Genomic DNA, 24,038 nt, shown 5'->3' on the forward strand with positions numbered 1-24,038 from the left:
GACGTCATAGTTCAAGATAGTCACTAGTGAACTGTTTGCAACCGTGCCCTTAGTTTAATCAATATTGTCATAATTTTCCTGTTGCTTCAGAGTGCATGGAGTCATGTGGAATTTACAGTTCTGGCTCAAAAAAAATGTCCACAATCTACTGCTCATGAAGCAAAGGTCTGAACAAGGGCTAGCTGAACAACTTTGCCCTTGTGATGAATGTGAATGCTAAATGACGCTCAGTGTCAGGGCATATTTTATAATATCTGTAAGTTCCAGATTCTAAAACTAGCATGTCCATTGTGGGGCGATATGGGGAAAGCTGGATGTTCTGCTAGGGCCTGAGAATAAAAAGTGGATTATTAGACGGTTTGGGAGTTGGATGATTTTACAGTTCTTTTTTGTACGGTAAAATGGAAAAGAATCAATTTGTTATTCATGCTTTCTTACAGACCCAAAGGAAACAATCAGCTTGGCTTAAATGCTTTGCTACATCTCATTATCAGTTTTGTATGTTTACTACTTTCAGCAGTTACATGTTCCCTCAGGACACCTACTGTAAGACAGAACAGCATGAGAAAAGAAAGCAAGAAAATTATCTCTTTTCCTTTCTTACCTATATGGGAAGAATAGTACTATAGAGTTAAATTTGCTACACTTCATTGTGGCATTGATAAACTGTATATGAATACAATTATTTGGGGGGAAATGGCTATTTTAGTTGCTATTTTCAAGGGTTTTATGACTTGGCAGAACTGCAGTGCTGCAAACCTCCTTGAAAAGAGACAGCAGATGTCCATCATTTTTGCAGCTGCCAGATTTCTGACATTTCAAGGAACGTATTTTCATAAAATGTTGTCCATCGAGACTTTTCACTCACTCTTGTACCGAAAGTGTACATTTTCAAGCTCTTTATTAATTCAGAGTAAAGTCTGTTAACCTAAGTCAAGAGCTACCTTCTAACCATAATGAATTAATTATCTTAATACTTAATTAAATATCAAATTTACGAGTCACTCCTAGTGCTCATTCTGTAGTGATTTGTCAGTGCCATATATGATTATGTGGTGAGCTTGTTTATACAGAATTATACAGGAGTTTCTAGTATTGTGAATGCCCCACTTATTGTCAATGTGCCTTTGATAGCATTATGTAATCTGGACACACGGAAAATGCATCAGTCTCATTGCATGTTGAGCGTATATAGCGATGCATATGTTTATTATTTTTATTTTATTTTATTTTTTATCTAATGATGGTGTATCTGCCTCTGTAACTGATAAGGCAGAGAAAGACCCACAGCGCTTCACATGGCAGAGAGCAGTAGTGCAGACGGCCTCATCGCCAATCAGGGCTGGAAGAGTCCAGCTAATATATTCCTGTATACATTTTTAATCCAATTATACTGACTCACTCACAGAATGAATTGTCTGACATTAGTGAGTGTTATTCATAGATTTGTATTTAGTTATTTGCAGTTATTTACACATATTCTTGATTTTGGAGCAAAAAAGGGGGAAGAAAGGAATAAATAAAACACTTTTCCCCCTAATCTGATGAAGGATACTGTCAGTAATGGAAATATAGGACCTTAAACCCTCTCACGTGTAATGATTTTCTGAGACACATTATGTAGCATGGAAAGGTTGTTTTCTGTTGTGTTATTTTCCGGCAGTTTAATCCATGTAATCCAGTTTTTAACATGTGTGCCTCTGAGCCTCTATGATATTTGTTTACTTCCCCCAAAAGACATCATGTCAGCACTTCACAGAAGAGGAAAAGCTCGACTTATTTTCCTTCCCCGCATGTGAATTTGTTCAGACTTGGGGCAGATGGCACATTGTGAATTTGCTTTTTAAAATCTCAAATGATTATACACATACACAAATGAGTATACATACATACACAGCAAGATTGTTATTGTTAATGAAAGATGTGGAAAAAAAAAAGAGTAAAATTCAAGACCTAAATTGAAATGATAAAACATTGTAACCAAAAATAAGTTGAAATTTAACAAAAAAAAACAAACAAAAAAACCCAAAAAAAAACAAATGACAGTAGATGATGTTGCTGCATTGCATGTCGTGTCATTTTGAATATGTAAAATTTCTAAATGTTTTCTGGTAATGACCTGTAACATGTTTCGATATGAACTCGCAGTTTGAAATGACATTTTTGAGTAATTGCAGAATCTCTGGACCAGGTAAAGTCAGTTCGGTCCGACTGTCACTACTGAATTGTGTAACTTTTGCTGTAATAGAACACTAGTGTTGAGCTTATGCAAACCATCTCATCTCCATGACAGACTTGATCTATAGTAGCAGGTACCTCACTGAGCTCAGATGTGTGTCATCAATATTTCATATGGAGACATTTTTTCATTTGGGTATGAACAAATGTCATCAGACTCCCCACCTGAGTCCCCCTCTGAAGACAAGGCATGAGCATGTCTTTTCAGTACCCAAAGTAATGGGAAACGAATGATGAAAATACCAAGGGGAGTTTTAGCAGCTTTTGATTACTCTCTCTCTCTCTCTCTCTCTCTCTCTCTCTCTCTCTTTCTATCTCTGGTCACGTACACACTGAAAACACATTTAAATGCGGAAGTGGGTCTTCTAAATTACTCTTTACTAATTGCTTTTGATTCACACTAATTTGCTAATGAATCATTTTGATCATTTTGTAAACCAGTTTGTGAACCAGTTTTGGCTCAGAAAGAGCAGTTTTAAGGTTTTACACTATCTAAACTTTACACAACAGCAATGTTCAGCTGATATGTTTGAACACAGGTATCTAAAAATGCATATTTTATTATTTCTTATAATATAATTTTTATATTTTTTGTAATCTTTAGGTTCTCCGTACTCTACAACCAGAGACGTATCATTGTCTGTATATATTTAGTTAATGTTTTGTTTTTAACTTGAATTTTTCACACTCTGAAGAGGGGTTACAATCATATTAACTGAATTGTGTACGTTATTTTTTTATTTATTTATTTTTATTCTATTTGTCTTTGTTTTCTCTGTGAAGCTGGATGTGTGCTACCTCAGTAACCTTTAAAGAATGAGAGTGAAGGACAGGGGTTGTCTGACCCTTCTGCTTCAGAGACCAAACACTGTGCTTCTCAGACATGCTCTTCCTCATTCATGAATTCTGACCCGCACATACACACACGGTTCACTCGACAATGAATGAAAACAAGCCTCAGAACAGAATGGAATGGCAAAGACGTCAGTCTGTTTTCAGAAACAATACAAACCGCAGTGATGATGTCAGCAGGAGGCTTTCTCAGAGAGAACAGGAGTTTTAGAACATGGTGCCATGACCCACTGAAACATGCATTAGCGGAGGGTCATGGGAAAGATGGCCCTTGGGCCCTGCTGCTCAGACACAGTAGGAGAAGGATAAATAATCCAGAGAGCCCATGTTCTCAACACTCCGCCGTGAAGATCTCCGCTGATTATTTTGCTTCCACACCACTTGTTTAAAGTACAAATCAGCTTCTCTTCTTTATGCACCCAGAATCCTTTGCAAAAAGCTGTTTATGACTGTTTAAACACCAAGGATTATTTGCAAAGTTGAATGATTCCTCAATACCTGTTGACTTAAACAAAATGGCTTTTGGCAGAGCCGAGGGCAGATTTGTATAGGGATTCTAATTCCGCTGCTACTTTTCTGTAAAGAGCCAAAACACTCATGAATTTCAATAATAACGTCAAGGTATAGATAGAGTAATTCAGTAATCGATGCCTCTCTCAAAGGAACCATGGTGAGATCTTAGCAGCCCTCCAGTTAACTGGGTCACTCCTAACTGAGACCAAACTAATAACCTTTGTGTAAGCAGCACACATTGTTATCCATTAGGCTTTCACGATCCATGCATGCCTGACAGAGACAGAGCATGTAGCGTACACCACACAGTGGATATTCATCTTTTCTGTCACCCCTAATGTAAATGGCATTGTATTTGTTTAATGTATGTTCTCTTTGTCTTTATCGTTTAGTATGGTGGAGTGTAGAGAGGAAAGTGAAGGGAGAAAGTGGCGTAATGGTACCAGGGCAGGTTTAAACACTAGTGAAAAGGTTTAAATTGCTGACCATTTGGTTTGTTTTGTACTTCAATGGTCAATTTCAATTCGGTTTGGTTTGTTCTGCATTGTTACTTTGTACATTGTTATTAGGGATGCATGATTAGGTTGTTTCGAGGCAGATACTGATAAACAATATTGTAACACTGTAACTAAATGATCTTATTATCAGCATTTATTTTTTCAAAAAGTCCTTTTTTAATTTTTGTTTTCTCCTTTCCCCCCATTTTTACACAAACTTGTCATGCAGCTTGAGTCATTACATTTTTTAGATTTATATGCACACCTACAATACCATTTTGAGGTAGTATGATTTTTTTTTTTTAATAAAAAACTTTTTTTGAAAGAAATGCCCACCAAAGCTGCATTTATTTTATCAAAATACAGTAAAACATTAATATTGTGAAATAATACATTTTTACGCAGCCCCTAAAGACCCTAAAGGGACCTTTCCCAAAAAAAATATATATATATAGTTGAGCTCAGTTTACATACCCCTTGCAGATTCTGCAAAAATGTTCATCATTTTAACAAAATAAGAAGGATCATGAAAATTGCATGTTATTTTTTATTTAGTACTGTCCTTAATAAACTATTTAACATAACAGTTGTTTACATAAAGTCCACAAGACAAAAAAAATAGCAGAATTTATAAAAAATGACCCCATTCAAAAGTTTACATACCCTTGATTCTTAATACTGTGTGGTTACCTGGATAATCCACGACTGTTTGTTTGTTTTGTGATGGTTGTTCATGAGTCCCTTGTTTGTTCTGAGCAGTTAAACTGAGCTCTGTTCTTCAGAAAAAATCCTTCAGGTCCTGCAGATTCTTCAGTTTTCCAGCATCTTCTGCATTTTTGAACCCTTTCCAGCAGTGACTATATGATTTTGAGATCCATCTTTTCACACTGAGGACAACTGAGGGACTCAGACAAAACTATTACAAAAGCTGCAAACATTCACTGATGCTCCAGAAGGAAACAGGACGCGTTAAGAGTCAGGGGTGAAAACTTTTGAACAAGAAGTTGATGTGCAAGTTTTTTTATTTTGTTTAAAGAACATATTTTTTCATTTAGTTCTGCCCTTTGGAAGCTACAAAAGATTCTTACATGTTTCCCAGAAGACGAAAGAGGACAATTTATTCTGTTCATCCAATTCAAAAAGTTTACATCCCCGACTCTTAATGCGACATGTTTCCTTCTGGAGCATCAGTGAATGTTTGAACCTTTTTTAATACTTGTGTCTGAGTCCCTCAGTTGTCCTCAGTGTGAAAAGATGGATCTCAGAATCATACAGTCACTGCTGAAAAGGGTTCAAATATGCAAAAGATGCTGAAAAACCAAAGAATCTGCAGGACCTGGAGGATTTTTCTGAAGAACAGAGCTCAGTTTAACTGCTCAGAATAAACAAGGGACTCATGAACAACCATCACAAAACAAAAAAACAGTCGTGTATTATCCAGGTAACCACACAGTATTAAGAATCAAGGGTATGTAAACTTTTGAACAGGGTCATTTTTATAAATTCAGCAATTTTTTTGTCTTGTGGACTTTATGTAAACAACTGTTATGTGAAATAGTTTATTCAGGACAGTACTAAATAAAAAAATAACATGCAATTTTCATGATCCTTATAATTTTGTTAAAATTATTCACATTTTTCTAGATTCTGCAAGGGGTGTGTAAACTTTTGAGCTCAACTGTATACCGACTTCCGTGTGCACGCAAGAAACTTTTTGCTCATAGGAATTTTTTGCGTCCTCTCGCGTACATCACATACGCTGTATGTATATTATAACCGTTTTCCTTTGTGTGTCACTGCCATTTTACTACGAAGAAAACGACAGTATGGATGCGCAAGTGTTTTGATCGTGTGAAATATTACATTTTAGTATATTTTACTTTACCAATATTTTTCAGTTGGCCGTTAAACTTGGCATATAGGACAGTGCACACTGAGCCCCATATTGCGCCATCAGCCCATTTTGTGGCACCGTTTCTCGGCCACCACAGAGTTAAATTCATTAAAGCAGACTTTCGTTAAAGGCCTTGAAATATGACGTACTGCCCTAACAAAAGCCAAATTTTGAGCACTTTTTACTTTATCAGTCTTTTTTATGGACCCATGAACTTGGGAAATATAGAGAATGCAAAAGCATTGAAATATACTTTTTCCTCCCATCCTATATTTTTTCCACCACCATGTCACTTTAGGGGCTAGATACAATTTAAATTTTACAATTTTATAGTGTAATTTATTTCTGTGATGGTGTCACATGTTTCTTCAGAAATCATTCTAACATGCTGATTTCTTATTATTATTATCAATGTTGAAAGTTTTGCTGCTTAAAGGGTTAGTTCACATAAAAATGAAAATTCTATCATTAATTACTCACCCTCCTGTCATTTCAAACCCATAAGACCTTTGTTCATCTTCTCGGAAGAGATTGTTGAATAACGTTATTTTTGTTTTGTTTTTGCGCACAAAATGTAATCTCGTCGCTACATAAAATTAAGGTTGACGATTAAGGTTGCTATTTTAACTATGTCTTTAGTACCTTCTGGGCCTTGACAGTGTTAATTAAATTGCGGTCTATGGAAGGGTCAGAGAGCTCTTGGATTTCATTAAAAATATCTTAATTTGTGTTCCAAAGATGAACAAAGGTCTTACAGGTGTGGAAAGACATGAGGGTGAGTAATTAATGACAGAATTTTCTTTTTGAGTGAACTAACCCTTTATAATTTTTCTGGAAATCATGATACATTGTCTTTGATAATTAGAAAGTTTAAAAGAACAGCATATATCTGAAATTTTGTAACATTACAAAATATCTTTACTGTCACTTTTAATGCGACTCAGTTTAATGCGTCCTTGCTGGGGAAAAAAATCTTTAAAAAAAAAAAAGAAAAAAAAAAAGGTCAGTCTGGTGACTCAGAACTACATAGAATTACCATAACTGCTCCTAAATTACCATAAATTGACATTTCCCAATTCATACACATTTTCATATTTTCATAGGAGTTGTTGAACAAGAGATGAACAAAAATATACCGAACTATTTAAGGGAACTATTTCACTTCTAATGAGCACATGCCACTTTCTGTATATCATATTAATTCACCTGTGACGCTGGTGTTTCTGGTCGGGTGAGTCAGATTCCTTACACTGAAGTCTCTAGATTGTAGTCGTTTTAGCATGAGAGCATGAGGATGGAGTCTGTTGACAGTGTTACTGTCTGTTATAGAAAGAGGAACAAACAGTCCTGGCTCAGGTCAGAGCAGAGAGCTGGAGAGGACAGCACCTGCTGCGTGGGAAGGCCGTGTGGCACAGACAGAGGGCGAGGGGAGCAGGAGGGTTTTGTGTCTACAGTGTCATTTTAGGATGATAGTGCTTTGTATCAGTCTTATGTTTGTGGACCTAATCGCATGTTCCTGGTTACTTTAAATGCAAATGGAAACAAACAAACATCAAATCAAAATGTAATCAAAATCAAAATTTGATTTCAGTTTACACATTGTCTGTTTTGTGATTTGAAATAAGGTCACATGACTTGCAGGTAAACAAATAAAATATATTTTTTAATCTTTAGTAAGTGTTTTATTAAGATTTATTTATTTTAAAATTATTTATTTTAATTTTTCATTTTTATTATCTTTTCATTAAACATATGAACCTCAGTCTGGGAAACCCTGGCGTAATGTGATATTTAATGCACTTCATGATAATTTTCTTTATTTTTGTATTTTATATCAATATGCTACAAGGTTATCCTAATCAAATCAATGTGATAAATGAGTTAAGTCAAAAGTAATCTAAAAGTAATCAAAAAGTAGTCCAATTACATTACCTTAAATGTGTAATGTAATGGATTACATTACTAATTACAATTTTTGTCATGTAATTTGGAATCAGTAACCGACTACAATTTTTTATGTAATCTACCGGGCACTTATGCGGGGACAGTAAAAGTTAATTCCCAGAGGTGCGACGTTTGGTAAAAAACACCCTTGAAGGCAAAAAAAAAAAAAAAAAAAAATGGGGTCAGATGATCGTAAATGGACACAAGACAGTTTTGCCACAAGATTCTTGACTAACATTATAAATGAACCCCAGGGAAGAAAATAAAAAAATGATATATGATATGGCCCCTTTAAGAATTTTTTATTTTCATAACTCTTTTCAACAGACATTTATGTCTTTGATAATGATTTTTCAGATTTGATTTACTTATTTGGACTTCAGAGATAGTTACTGTCATGAAGCTGTTACTTATCCATTTGTTACCCACTGTGTTATCTAGTAGTATCCAGCGAGGATGCTGGATGAAATTTATGGCATGCGGTGTGCGTGTGAGTATGTGATGTTAATGCCCGTGGAGTACTCAAAGCGTGGGCAGAGTCTTAGTCCAATAGATGCCTTCACAGGAGGCACCTCTAATGTGTTATGCCACACACACACACATATGAATCTTCTCTGATCCAGCACTGACTCACCCGTCACTTTCCCTGCTTGTCTGGTTCTCTCCGCAGGAACGCATCTTCCTGACGTTGTCCAACTACATATTTACTGCCATCTTTGTGACCGAAATGACAATAAAGGTAGGTGACGGGGTTGGCATTTGTCTCTGTGTGGCGTCTTCTCTGACAGAGGGTAAACTAACACACTGCCTGGGCCAGAATACCAGACAAAAGCAGACTGACTTCAGTTCCCTGTGGCTTGTTTATAGTGCTGATCTCTCTTAGATCAGCATGGCTAATGGAGTCTGGTGAAAACATTCCTGTCACAGGCTTTTCAGATAGCCAGTCTTGCAGCCCTTTTACTGGACTTTAAAGAGGCAGTTCAGCCAAAAATGAAACTTCTGTCATTATTTACTCACCTTCATGTTGTTATAAACCTGTATGACTCTCTTTATTCCATATAACACAAAAGAAGTTTTCAAAGCTGTGATTGTCATTCTTTTTATGCAGTCATTTGAAAAGTGAGCTTCAAAAAACATGCAAAAGCAGTTCCAACTAAACTTTATAAGTTCAAATAACTATAAATTTGTCAAGTTAAACATACTTAATACTTTAAGTAAGTAGAACTTAACTTTGAGTTATCTTAACATGCATATATATATATATATATATATATAACTTTGAGTTACTTTTTGTGATTTATGAGGACACAAGTTTGTATAATGACATGGGTATTACACTGGTATTACGACGTAAACATGAAATATGAGGACTTTTCATCAGTCCTCATATTTAAAATAGCTTTAAAAACATACTAAACAATGTTTTATTATAAATGTAAAAATGCAGAATGTTTTCTGTGATGGGTAGGTTTAGGGGTAGGGGTAGTGTAGGGGGATAGAATGTACGGTTTGTACAGTATAAAAACCATTAAGCCTATGGAATGTCCTCACTTTGATAGCAAAACAAACCTGTGCGTGCGTATGTGCACAGCACTGAATGGATAAAGTTAAGTTATATTTACTTAAAATATCAAGTATGTTCAACTTGACGAATTTAAAGTTATTTAACTTATAAAGTTTAGTTGGAAGTTCAAACAAGTAAATTTGTCAAGCTGAAAATACTTAATATTCTAAGTAAATACAACTTAACTTTTTGACTACTATCTTTTTACATTGACTCGATTAAATTAAGCAAACTAAACATTTTTTACAGTGTATAAATGTTATTGGTGGCACATTTATACACTATTCATATTAAGAAACATTTATAATGTTTTTAAATTTTTAAAACAGTTGTGCTGCTTAATATTTTTGTGGAAATACATTTTTTTGGTCAGTGTTCTTTTATAAATGGAAAGAACGACATTTATTTGAAACAGAAATAGAAATGATACGCTTGCAGTGGTTAAAGGATTAGTCCACTTTCAAATAAAATTTTACTGATAATTTACTCACCCCCATGTCATCCAAGATGTCCATGTCCTTCTTTCGTCAGTCGAAAAGAAATTAAGGTTTTTGATGAAAACATTCCAGGATTATTCTCCTTATAGTGGACTTCAATGGACTCCACTGTTGAAGGTCAAAATTACAGTTTCATTGCAGCTTCAAAGGGCTTTAAACAATACCAGACGAGGAATAAGGGTCTTATCTAGCGAAATGATCGTTCATTTTCTAAAAAAAAATACAACTGTATATGCTTTATAAACACAAATGATCGCATTGCAAGTGGTTCCGCCATTCCGCCTTCCGTATTCTTCAAAAAGCTTACGCTGTATGTCCTACGCCTTCCCTATTCAAATTACGGAACGTACGCGGCGCCAGTTCCTCTTTTTCCGTAAGTCGAATAGGGAAGGCGTAGGACATACAGCGTAAACTTTTAGAAGAATACGGAAGGCGGAATGGCAGAAACACTTGCAAGGTGATCATTTGTGTTTATAAAGCATATACAGTTGTATTTTTTTTGACCGGTCGTTTCGCTAGATAAGTTCCTTATTCCTCGTCTGGCATCGTTTAAAGCCCTTCGAAGCTGCACTGAACCTGTAATTTTGACCTTCAACAGTGGAGTCCATTGAAGTCCACTATAAGGAGAATAATCCTGGAATGTTTTTATCAAAAATCTTAATTTCTTTTTGACTGAAGAAAGAAGGACATGGACATCTTGGATGACATGGGGGTGAGTAAATTATCAGGAACATTTTTTTTTGAAAGTGGACTAATCCTTTAATAGCTCACAGAAAGTTTATTAGTGAATACGACTTGAATTTCAGTCTGTTCCTTACACAAAGTTATTGAATGGCTTCAGAAGACCTATACTTTTATTGTGCTTGAAATCCTCAGTTCCCATTCATTACTGCACAAAAAGCTACTGATTTCTTCTTTTGTGTTTCGCACAAGACAGAAAGTCATACAGGTTTGGAACAACATGAGGGTGAATAAATAATGTCAATATTTTTGGTTGAACAACACCTTTAAGTCCCTGCTTCTCTTTGACAATTACAAAGTCTAAACAAAGACTACAGCAGCAAAATATTAAAATCTCACTCTGACATGTTTAACTGCCGCCAGTCAGCTAAATTAAACATTTGAACAAATGCAGCCTTATAAAAGTCCTAAAGAGAGCACACTGAAATGTAAAGTCTATTAAACAAGCCCTGCTCTCTATTTTCCACTCTTCACCACACTAGTTAATACGAAGTGGTGGTAGTGGTGGTGGGGTGGGGGGGTGGAATTGTCTGCCAGATATTCAAATGACTATCGTTGAAATGGAAGAACATGTTGAGGCCTCTCTGGAGAAGACAGAAAAGTTCATAGGTGTCAGTCACAAAGGTCTAGGGTTTCTATTCTGGGGCCCTGCTTTATGCCAGGTCACGCCCACCCAAGAGATTTCAAATGAAAATCATGGCAGAGAATAATCATACTCACTGGAGGTTAATTAACGGCGACTGACAAAAACTTTCCGGGTCGGATAAAGATGACAGGGCTGTTGAAACTCCTGGCTTTTGTTGCCTGACAAGCCTTTGTTCACTTTGAGGTCTGATCACATTGTGGTTTGATATATTCACCAGCAACATCATTAGAAGCTGCGCATTCATGCTTAGCACTTTTTAGTCAGATGATTCTCACTCCTGGTTTGTTTATCTCAGCTTTTTTCCCCCCCCTGAGCCCCTTTTATATGCCAGCTGTATGCCAGTCTAACCTGATACATTCTCAGAAATGCCACAATAGTGTGAAAGAAATAAAAAAAGAACCCAAGGGAATAAGTGTATTTCTTCCCAAATTCAGATTTCAAACACATCAGCTTTCTCACGTTTCCCGTCATGTGCATATTCTTTTTGTAAGTTTTTATAACAGGGTTAGATTTAGAAAGAAGGGTGCATATTTTAACCAAATTGTAACATCTGCAAGATTCATTTGTTATGAAAGCTACAGTAAACAAAGTTCATAATTGTGAATGATACAGAAAATATGGTTTTAATATGGTTTGAAGATATGAAGTATTGATTTTTTCTTAAATTTGAATTATTTATTTTGCAAATAAAAAAAAATACAGTATACCAATGGAAGATGATATCCATCCATCTTACGTTGGTCGGTCAAACAATCTACAAATGTTACCCTGGACCACAAAACCAGTCATAAGAGTCCATTTTTTGAAATTGAGATGTTTACATCATCTGAAAGCTGAATAAATAAGCTTTTTGTTAGGATAGGATAATATTTGGCTGAGATACAACTATTTGAAAATCTGGAATCTGAATCAAAATATCTGAATCAAAATATTGAAAAAATCGCCTTTAAAGCTGTCCAAATGAATTCCTTAGCAATGCATATCCACTCACAATTTATTTTTTTTTTTTTTGCTATATTTTTAGTAGGAAATGTACAAAATATCTTCAAAGAACATGATCTTTACTTAATATCCTAATGATTTTTGGCATAAAAGAAAAATCGATAATTTTGACCCATACAATGTATTTGATGGCTATTGCTACAAATATACCTGTGCGACTTATGACTGGTTTTGTGGTCCAGGGTCACAAATGCCTTATTTGGGATAGAAACACATGTTTTATTAATGTTTTGGCTTTAATCAAATTTTTATTTAACATTTACGTCTTAAATCATATCTGTTTGTTGGTGTTGTGAAGGTGGTTGCTTTGGGCTGGTGTTTCGGGGAGAAGACCTACCTGAAGAGCAGCTGGAACGTTCTGGATGGCATGTTGGTGATGATCTCTGTGATTGACATCCTGGTATCCCTGATCTCCAACAGTGGCACTAAGATCCTGGGCATGCTGCGGGTGCTACGGTTACTGAGAACCCTGCGGCCACTCAGGTACACTGATCACAACATCCATTCAGTGCTGCAGTTAGTCATTATGCTAAATAACAGTTACAATTACATCAAAGCTTTAATGCACAAGTGCATCACCACCTGCCATGCTGTAGGCTACATAAACACTTACATGTACTTTGGGTCAGGGTGCTAGATTTGCAGCATCCACTTTCTTACAGGAAACATAATTAATGTAAAGACTGAAGTTTCACAATTTGCCTCTTCCTCACTTAGATGCATCAATTAGCTCCTAATTGATGCAGTATGTAGCTGTGTTTGTGTTTATGCATATGTATGTGTATTTGTGTGCATATGTGTGTGCGCCTTGCACTTTTCCTCCTGCAGAGGGAACTTCTGGAGGCCTTCCCTACTCTTAAATATTTATGACATATTCAAGCAGAAAATAAAAATCAAATATTCATCTTTCCTGCCCAATTTGCCCACAAAATGCTTACACTGGTCTTTCACCCCCAGTCACTCCCTTCTCTCTTTTCAAGTACTTCTCAATTCGGGGTCAACTTCCGCAAGTTTCCTCATGCTACCGAGAGACTTGTATTAAAAATACATAATTTTCCGGGAGTTGTGTTTCAGCTGTGTTAGTACAATGTTATAGTGAACAAATGTGCCATCAACAACATTTCTGAAAAGGAACTGCAAAGAAAAAAGGATTGTTTGGATTTGTTGCAATTTATTCATGTTTCTCAGTCAGATACAAGGAAGTTTAAAATATTAAATAGGTCAAATCAGCAAAAATCAACAGCAACAAAAGAATAATGATTTTATTCGCTGCTTATTTTTGATGCCACATGTATATTAATCAAATATTTTTTATATTGCATAAATGTAAATTATTTACTTTTGCACATGAAGACTAGTAAAGATAAAAAAAAAAAAAGGTTTGGGATAAAATGCTGTAAATACATTAATTCATTAACATTTCTGAAACGGAAAGGAAAAGGACCATTTAGAATTGTGGTAACCCTTTTTACAATAATGGTTTCATTAGGTAACATTAGTCAACTACTTTAGTTAACATGAACTAAGAACGAACAAAACTTCTACAGCATTTATTAATCTTAGTTCATGTTAATTTCAACATTTACTAATACATTATTAAAATTAAAAGTTGTATTTGTTAACATTAGTTAATGCACTGTGAACTAACATGAACAATAAATGAACAGCTGGATATTTATTAACTAACAATAACAAAGATTAACAAATACAGTAACAAATGTATTGTTACTATCATTGTTAGTTCATGTTAGTTAATACATTAACTAATGTTAACAAATGAGACCTTATTGTAAAGTGTTACCAGAATTTTTTTTAGCATTTTATTCATATAACTCATATCCATTCATATATGGATACAAGGAACATTAAAATACTAAATAGGTAAAATCAACAACATTTTTTGATGCCACATGTACAGTATATTCATCATATAATTTTTTAGGGCTGACCTCGACTAAAAAGATTTTTCTGGTCGACTAGTAGTCGTTCATTTTAAGTGATTAGTCAACTAATCGCACGTTTATTAATAAACCATATAAATCATAATAAAGAGCTTTTAATGAATACATAGCCCAATCAGCATTCAAGCACACACATAAAGCTTGCCAAAGTGCACCTGCAGAAGTAATGATTATGAAGGCGTCAGGATAAAAACAGAAAAGAAATTGCTTTAACATTTTAATAATTTATTGATAAACTAGTGTTTTCTGTATTTTCGTCTGCAGTGATGAAGTTGACGAGTAGTGGACGCGCCTACTGTAAATGCACGTTTCATACGGATTACATAACCTGAGAATATTTGTTTTCCATTTGAATTGGTTCATTTAAAAGTAGACATTTTGCTTTCTTTAGATATATTTTTCATGTCTGTGAGGCAAGTTTACATGGAGTTTCGGTTCTTTTTTTTTTTTTTTTGGCATGCTCAAGTTCACAGAGAGACTGCAGAAAGCGCACTCTGTTTGCTTTCGTTATTTTACCAAAGCACAACGTTTTGTTATTGTGAGTGCACACAAATAAAAGTAGACTCTTTACAAATTCAAAAGATGTATTACTCTTATCTGTATGACCAAAAATGACAGCGCATTTTAAGTGCAAGTGATCGCACCGGCGCCTCCATGTTAGCTGTCATGCAATAAGTGCGCTACTATTCAGCTTTCACACTCCGCACAAACACTTGACTAGCCCACATTTTTCTGGTTTAACATTAAACTTGCTACTGCTTACATGTTTCAGATGAGAAGCCATATTTGAGGTCGATGAATGATAGTCGAGCATTTGAATGTATTGTAATTACCACATAGACCAGCTGTTAATGATCTGTCCATCACAGACTGCATGACTTCGCCACTTCCTCTGGATCTTTTTTCCTGCGACCAAGTGACTAATGGTCGACTAAGCCTCTTCTCATTGACCAATGGTTAGTCGACTATTAGGGGGCAGCCCTAATAATTTTTATATTGCATAAATGTAAATTATATACTTTAGCACCTGCAGACAAGTAAAAAGAAAAAAATATATATTGAGGGGGGAAAACCCACTATAATTAATTCATAAGAAATTGTTAGCAGCCCGGGTGGAAGCAATCTTGGGTCTGAATCCCAAGCGCCCGGTCTGCTAATTAGTGACCTCTGGTGTGGATTATCCCTGTACCTACTTAATTCTTCCTGATTCCGTGATTTTCTAGTTTTTATTTATTTATTTATTTGTATTTTAATGTGTGCTGATAAAGCATATTTTTTTGCTTAATTGTATCGTGCCAAATAAGGTTGAGGTATTTTGAAAGAATGACGAATTCATCTCCCAGCAAATCTTTTAAGGCATTCTTCACTAGTTTGCTAAAAACAGTTAATGAATGATTTATGTCTCTGCCCATGAGCATCGCTATTACTCCACTGCTACTGAATAGTGCATAGAGATCCAAGCATACCCTTATAGATAATGAATAGTATGTGGAACAAAACTTGAATTCCTTTTTATGTTTTTATTCCAATTAAGTATTATTTTATCCACTAGTGGCATAGTTACATAAGGCAAATTAACCTTTAAACAGTATATGTGATAAGGTCCCATTATAACTAATGACAGTTGCTTTGGTTGACTGTCAGAGAATGTAGAGCACCCGGAGAGGAAAAAACGCCCTGTAAATTAAACATGAAGCGGTCTGTGTTTTCACCTCGAGCTCCTCTGCGTGAACATTTTAAAGATTCTAACACAAAGTTTCCTCCACTGCCAGAATGCTCTGCTTCAGAGAACATTACTGTGTTTGCAACTGCCGAACACCTTTTGAAAGTTTTACTTCTTGATCTTTCCCTCGACAGACTTTATATTAATGCACCTCTGTGTGAAGTCCAAGTTGAAATCAAAAGAAAGACAAAGACAGCTGTAAAAAGTCTCCACAGCGTGGGCTCGGCTACTTCGGCAAAAGTCAATTCAGGGAGGGGTGGGTAATCCAGACCACATGTGTATCTGGACCAGTGCAATGTGCAATGAGCTTAAAGGGACAGTTCACCTAAAAATTTAAAATTCTGCTATTGTTTACTCACTCTAATGTCTTTCGAATTGGGTATGACTTTATTTATACCTGTCTTTTAGCAGGTTGTCCCAGGTCCTGCGCCACGAGGGGGGGAAAAAGGGGGCATTGCCCCCTCAGATCTGATTTGTGCTCCGTCAGTTTCAATTTGTCCCCCCTCAACCCCCAAAACGGGATTCATTTTAACCCTTCGACCAGTACGATCACACTGGTGTGATTAGAACATTCAGTGCATCACTGCAAAAATGGCGCTGACCCAGAGACGGACGCACTCAGTGCTTTTCATATATCACAACTATTAAGTGTTTTCAACCACGTAATGTTTATTTGAGGTTTCAGACATTTAAATAAACATTTAAATGCTGTACTATATATAAAAAAAGACAATTATAGTTTGTTAAATTCAAATTCCATACACCGATGTCTAGGGAAGCTGCAATGGAAAAATCCTTTCAATTATAATTTGACAAAGTGTTTTATTTATAGATACACATTGTGTATGAAACAAAGTTTAATCTATTCTTCTCCCAGTTCACTGGCCATTTATTTGTATTTCGGGGAAAAATGGATGAATATACGTGATGTAAATCCGATTATGTAAATATAGATCCTCTGAATTGTGATGCAAACACATCACGCGTTATATCAACTAACATGATTATTATAAAGGTCTTTAAAAGACAAAACACATTCACTTTCACATATCTGACAATTGAAATATATCATATAATTCATGATATAGTTAACAAGTTTGTGAATATTTTGAATAAAAAAGGAAAAATTAAATAAACGCAATACATATCTGTCATAGTATGACTGCATGACGTGTCGCCAAGGAATTAATACATTCTAAAATATTGTTCTAAAATTAGCCCTTTAAAAACTCACACCGGGGGCTCAGATAGAATATAGATCCCCTAGAATGCAGATATAGAATATATATAATATATATTTTTTTAAAGAATGTAAAAGTCTTTACTGTCACTTGATGAATTTAATGCATCTTTGCTCAATAAAAGTATTAATTTCTTGAATAATTAAAATTTTTTAAATGACAGTTTTATTTATTTGTTTGTACTTTTTTGGTGCTTTTATAGTGCTTTTCCTTCAAAATAACTAATTCATAAAAGATTGACATGAGAGTACACAAATAACAAAATTAAAATTCCTCTTAGGGTGGGTTGATATGCCCATTAATTCATGTGGACATCTGTTTGTATGGACAGTTAAGGTCTATGTTCTCAAGTATTAATGGCATTGTTACAGAGACGTGTGTGTTTCAATCTTTAGACAGGATGATTTATGCGTTGTGTTAAGGGGGGATGTGCACACTCTGTAAATTCATCAACTCTTTGACCCCAGGTTAAACCTCTTCCTTGCATGTTGCACCGCACATCACCCTTGAGGATCTAAATTAATCTCAAAAGCGCATAAAGAACCATCCATCCTCCACTGTCTGTATGTGCCCCAGAGGAACAGACCCTCCCTTAAACACCTGCCGCCAGCATCTATCTACTGATATCCCTTTGTTCAGTCTCCTAGAAGCTCCTGCTTGACCTTTTCAAATGCAAGTAACCCAACATAATGTACCGCGTTATTATTGTTTGTGCTCATTAATTCTCACGCTAATTACAGTCTAGCTTCGTTCACAGTGCCTGTCCACTCTAAGGCATTTGTTAAACTAATCTAACCATGCTTGACTTGAAACAAGTTCGTTTTTCTGCAATGTCTATTTGCTGTAATTACAGGGACGAAGAATTGCACGAAAAGACGATAAGGACAGATTGGCTCTTTTGGATTTCATCTGGAGCTGATTAATTTCATTTACATATCATCGCTGCAGATGTTCTTTATGTCTTATTGTTTTTAGATAATAGCTTGTGTAATTGTGAAGTCATAATTTTACTGGATTATGTGAGTGGGCTAGGGAAGAGATTCAATCATTAATTTCTCACCCTAGTGGAACAGAACAACACCAGGGTGAATAAATAATGACTGAATAATTGAGTGAACTATCCCTGCTATATCTCCTTTTGTTGTTTGCCGAAAAAGTCAGTCATACAGGTTTGTAAAGACATGACAGTGAGTAAATAATGGGGAAAATTAAGCTGCTGTTTTTACTGCCTGCATGATTTCTTGATTCATAGTTGAGATTTTTATTTTTTTATTTTTTGTCCTTTGACGGGTGTCCTCAGATTGTGCGCTTGCTGTGTGTGTGTGTGTGTGTGTGTGTCAGGGACACACAGCTTGAATCCTCCAAACTGACGGTTCCCAGCCCAACTACAGCATCCTTTAATTACAGCCAGGATGAAAATGTGTCTCTGTGTTCTGGGAATAAGAAGCTCTTTCAGTGCTCTACTTATTGTTCCCATCCTAATTTATTTATTTATTAAAACCTTTCAGAACAAAAAGACCGGATCGGAGCGATGAATATGAGAAATTCCACTTTTCCGACGACTTGCAAAACACTGTAACCATAACATGTTCCCAAAACCAGAAGAGTCGCATCAGCATCACATTATAAAAACTAGGACCACCTCCCATTGGTTTCTCACCATCCTAAAATACCATGGCATTTACAATAGTACTACTGAAGTACCATATGATATCATATATCATACTATGGTAATCATTCGCTACCATGGTATATATGAAAGTACCGTGCTTTACCGCCCACTTTACAAACATATATTTCTTTTGCTCTTACTGAGCTCTTTTTTTAATACTGCATATAAATGCACACTAAATTGCACAAAATCATGTAGCCTATTTACAGCTTATTAATTATATAAACGCATAACTTCACTGTGTTCTGTAATGTTTACTGTATTGAAAGACATTATTGGCACAACACCTCATGCACCAGCGCCCTCTATTGGTGAGGGGTTGAAATCTCATGGTGTGAGCACCAGTGTAATTATCTATATACTATTATATTTATATACTATACTATTATATAGTTATTTTTTAACTAGTATTCATATTTTATTTCCCAAAGACAATCTTTAAAAGTTTTAATTGACAACTGGTGTGCCCACTGTGAACAAGCCATATCATTTCACTGGATTGTCCCTCTCAAATTCAGTCAGAGATGAGCGTGGGTCTAGACATATTGATCCTTCTCATCGTTTGACATTTCCATAATTGATTTTACGGTATTACCTGAAATCCCCAAAGTGAGCTTTGATAAATACGCTTGAGCTTGTGAGAGATGCACGCAGATATTCAGACAAACAAAAGACAGAGCAGCCTGTTATCTGCACTCCCTTTGGCAGACTCCTTTCTTTCTCAACCAGTTACTTTGACTAAACCTGATTGGTCTCTTTAAACATGGCCTTTTCTTCATTCTCAGACACTGATACAATCACAGCGCACTTCTTAAGAAGATCAAAGCTGAGGATCAAATCAGGTTTTTGCCGCTTTAGCTCAATTCTGTGGTGAGGAGACAGAAATTACTGTCACCAGATGAGGACTAATGTGCCTTTTATTCTCCAGTCTAAAGGGAGGAACTTTTGAAGTCCTAGTTTGTGTAGTATAATAAACATCTTGCAATATACAATGTTTCCGCAATGCATCAGAATCCCCTGCTACTGCTTTAGGTCCTCATTGTGTCCCATTAACATCAGTTCAACACAGACAGGGCTGCAGATTAAAACCGGTTGCCTTTGTTAGAGTATAATTTTACATGTAATGAGCTGTTTTCACAGGCAAACAATTGCTCTTCTTTGCTACTTTTTAATTGTTGTTCTATGTAAACATGCATTAGAGAAGGGACATCTTTGACTGTTAGAATGCATGTATCTTTAAAAACGCATGCTTTCTGTCCCCTTTTAGTTGTCCCCCCCACAAGAACACATCCTGTGTGAACAAGCTCTAAAGCAGCTAAATTCCTGTTACAGCTGTGTGTTTGTATTACACATGTTTTTGTGTGTGCCTTTGTGAGCAGGTGTCTTAGTGTCACTGTGGGTGCCACCCTCTGCAGAGGTTGACAGGTGCAGTTTTGTGCCGGATGCCGTTAATAATTAGGCTTCATCTTTATTCTGCCGGTTTAATTAAAACTGTCTCTTTTTTTTTTTTTTTTTTGCAGCACAGAAAGTTTCCCTACAGTATTGCATTGCAGTTGCTTAGCACAATGGCTAGGGCATGAAATGTTTGCTGGTAATTGCCAGGCATGCTCACTCTTAGAGGAGGTAGTGATTGCAGCAATGATGATGAATTAAATTATTTATTATTATTATTATATATTGTAAGTAAATTATATAATTATACAACAGGATAATAATTTTACTAAATGTTTTATTTTTTTATTTTGTTCTAGGAAAATTGTTTTTGTGTTGGGTTGACGCTTTATTTCCAAATGTAAATCAGGGTCCTGAAGCCAAACCAGTTCAGAACCAGCAGGCTAGATCTGTTGCCTAGTGTGCCAGTGTGTGCTAGTTCTGGTTTTAGATCTTTGCATAGCAATGAGTCAGCTATGTTGAAGGTTACAAATTATATTTTGCTCTGCTTGCTCTGGATTCTGGCTCTTGTGATTGTTAGTTTTGTTGGATCTGTGCACGGCATTTGATATCATTGACCATAACATTCTTCTTGAACGTCTTGAATGTCTTGAATCCAAGGCACTGCACTACAGTGGTTTGTATCTAACATTGAGAATAGGACTTTTTTCTGTAAACTTGGGAAATTTTTTCTCATCATCTGCTCCTTTTTCGTGTGGTGTGCCCCAGGGATCCGTTTTGGGACCTTTATTTATTTCCCTTTATATGCTTCATTTGACCTACGTTTTTCAGAAATACATTTCTTTCTTATTTTGACAATTTTAAGTTATACCTTCCAGTAAGGCTTGACACCACTATTTCTTTCGAAGTTGTATATAAATGCATAAAGGATATTATATTGGATAACCAATAATTTTTTGCAGCTTAATGAGGATAAAATAGATTTTTAGATTATCTCGCTTGCAAGTTGTACAAAATGCAGCCGTAATACTTTTGACTGGGTCTAAAAAGAGGGACCATATTTCCCCAATTCTAGCATTCCTCCACTGGCTTGCTTCAGGGTTGATTTTAAAATTCCTATGTGTGTATATAAGGTGCTGTCTGAATGGACACCAAAATATATTAGTGACCTTCTTCAGCCATATCATCCCAGATCTTCTAATCATTTACTTTTAATTCTGTCACAGTGCCGCTATGAATCAAAGGATGATTGGGTTTTTTCTGTGGCTAGGCCCAAGCATTTTTGGTATAGTCTCCCCTATCATGTGAGGTCTGCTCCTTTATTGGACATTTTTAAGTCCACTCTTAAATCATACTTTTATTCTCAAGCTTTTGGAAATTTGTAATTGTTGCTTTTACAGTGTAGATTTGCTTTTTCATACTCTACAGCACTTTGGATAAGTTCATATTGTGTTTAAATGTGCTTTATAAATAAACGTTGTTGTTGCTTAAACATCTGTTCTCCTGTTTGATTTTCAGAGTGATCAGCAGAGCTCCAGGACTGAAGCTGGTCGTTGAGACACTGATGTCATCACTCAAGCCTATCGGGAATATTGTGGTCATCTGCTGTGCCTTCTTCATTATTTTTGGCATCTTGGGAGTTCAGGTGAGTACAAAAAAAACAAAACAAAAAACATAACCCTACAGAAATCACCAGCTTAAACAAGTTTTAAATGGTTTTCTGGTAGTTTTAGAGAGATTTTGAGCACTTTTCAGTTTGGTCAGCCTGGCAGGCCATCTTAAACCAACTTTTAGCAACTTTTAACTGGCTTAAAGCCAGTTTTAGCTGTGTTTTTCAGTAGGGTAGTTAGAAATGCCACCTCACAGTTATATAGTGGATATAATATTTCTTGCTTGGATCAGACTATTAAAGTAAAAGCCAGTCTTAACTTTAGGGATTAATTGGAGTAATTCCTCCTAAAAAAGCATCATATATAAAGCAACACATAACATATGACAGCTCTGTGTGTTTAATCCACAAGATTGCCTTTAAGACTCTTAGTGAGAGTAAAAGAGGTGGTGCATAGAACGAATACATGGATTCTGTCATTTCTGTAAATTTGAAACACACTATTCCTGCCCACAGCTGAATAATTTGACTATGATTAAAATGTTCTGTTTTCCATACTTCCACAATTTACATAAGTCCGTAGGGGAACACTGATGCAATTTATCTTCCATTCTTCCAGGAAAAGATGCCTGTGCTCTTTGTGCCTGTACGATTTGTTGTGTGTAACATTGACTTTTGTCCTTGTATGGTTTCCACTAAACAGTCATGCTGGACTTTCAATAATGGGGACATAACCATATTGTATGGAGTTGTAGCAGTGTCTTGAAATTACTCATTAGATAGCAATTTTAGGTAAACCTTTAATTTCAGTCAAAAAAAAAGTACTACAGTAGGCTATATAACAGTGACAACATTGGCATATTCTAATGTTAGTACTCATTTAAAAATTGTAATATATGCTCTTTCTTAATCTTTGTTAAAAATTAATTAATTAAGTTAGTTAGTTAGTTAGTTAGTTAGTTAGTTAGTTAGTTATTTGCTTTAAAGAGCCTATAGGGTTGTCACAGATGTGTATTTTATTCCAAAAAAATAATTTGCAGAGAAAAGGAAGGTTGGTTGTGTGCTGATAAAATTGCTGTTTTTCACAGCTCTTCAAAGGAAAGTTCTTTGTGTGTCAGGGGGAGGATACAAGGAATATCACCAACAAGTCAGATTGCATCAACGCTAACTACAAATGGATCAGACACAAGTACAACTTTGATAACCTTGGGCAGGTAAGCTGTTAACCTGGCAACGGTTGCACAAACAGTTGCTCTTTCTCAAGATGCTCTTTTAGGTGCGCCTACAAGCGACTGGAAATGCCACTTCCAATTTGAAAAGAATCCATTATGGTCTCATCCCATTTTCAACAAAGTCAAATGGAGCCACCGAAGTCAAAGATTTCTTTTAACCTTTTTTATCATCTTTCGCCTCCCTCAGGCCCTCATGTCCCTTTTTGTTCTGGCTTCCAAAGACGGTTGGGTGGACATAATGTACGATGGACTGGATGCTGTCGGTGTCGATCAGCAGGTATTGACCATATCAGAAGCTCCTTTTACCCGCATAAAATTTTATTGTAATAGTAATATGTAATATGGATTTTTATGCTTGTGGATTCACCTTGTGATACATTTGATCTGCAACTGTGGACAGTGTGGTAACCTTATTCATATAAGTGGGTCACTGTTTCTAGAGTGCAAACAAATTGGGCCAGAGTACATCCCAGTCGTTCGCATTCTCTAATAACCGCAAACTCTGATTGGACAAACTCCATGAATTGAATCAGAGCTGAAAAACCATTGATCAGCATTTCTGTCCTAGCTTCAAAGAACTGCTTTCCCATTCATCTGTTCTTCTGTAAGCTCCTTACTGTCCATTCATCAGATTTCTTTGAAGTGCCTTATTTTACACTATTTCCTCCAAATGTCTGTTTTATAATAAAATTAGAATTTTTGAATAATTTCTGAATAATAAAAAGTAAAATTTTTTGCATGAAAAGGAAGTCTCCATGCTTCATGTGTGGCTGTGGGCTCCTGAAATTGTTCTGCTCCGTTTGAAAAGAGCCCAGCCCCC

At 35.8% G+C, this 24,038-nt stretch overlaps 1 protein-coding gene across 15 annotated transcripts in view; it reads left to right on the forward strand.

Moving 5' to 3' along the window:
* The window catches only part of cacna1g (calcium channel, voltage-dependent, T type, alpha 1G subunit), a 232,683-nt gene that overhangs the window by 158,859 nt on the left and 49,786 nt on the right, over nt 1–24,038 (forward strand). For all 15 annotated transcript variants that reach the window (XM_051914048.1, XM_051914050.1, XM_051914047.1 and 12 more), the window contains 5 exons: nt 8,609–8,677; nt 12,687–12,871; nt 21,896–22,022; nt 23,075–23,200; nt 23,406–23,495. In XM_051914048.1, coding sequence (XP_051770008.1) covers nt 8,609–8,677; nt 12,687–12,871; nt 21,896–22,022; nt 23,075–23,200; nt 23,406–23,495 — 597 coding nt within the window. The remainder of the gene's footprint in view (nt 1–8,608; nt 8,678–12,686; nt 12,872–21,895; nt 22,023–23,074; nt 23,201–23,405; nt 23,496–24,038) is intronic.

This window comes from Ctenopharyngodon idella, chromosome 12 (genome assembly GCF_019924925.1).
Source record: "Ctenopharyngodon idella isolate HZGC_01 chromosome 12, HZGC01, whole genome shotgun sequence".
In the NCBI taxonomy this organism is placed as follows: Eukaryota; Metazoa; Chordata; class Actinopteri; order Cypriniformes; family Xenocyprididae; genus Ctenopharyngodon; species Ctenopharyngodon idella.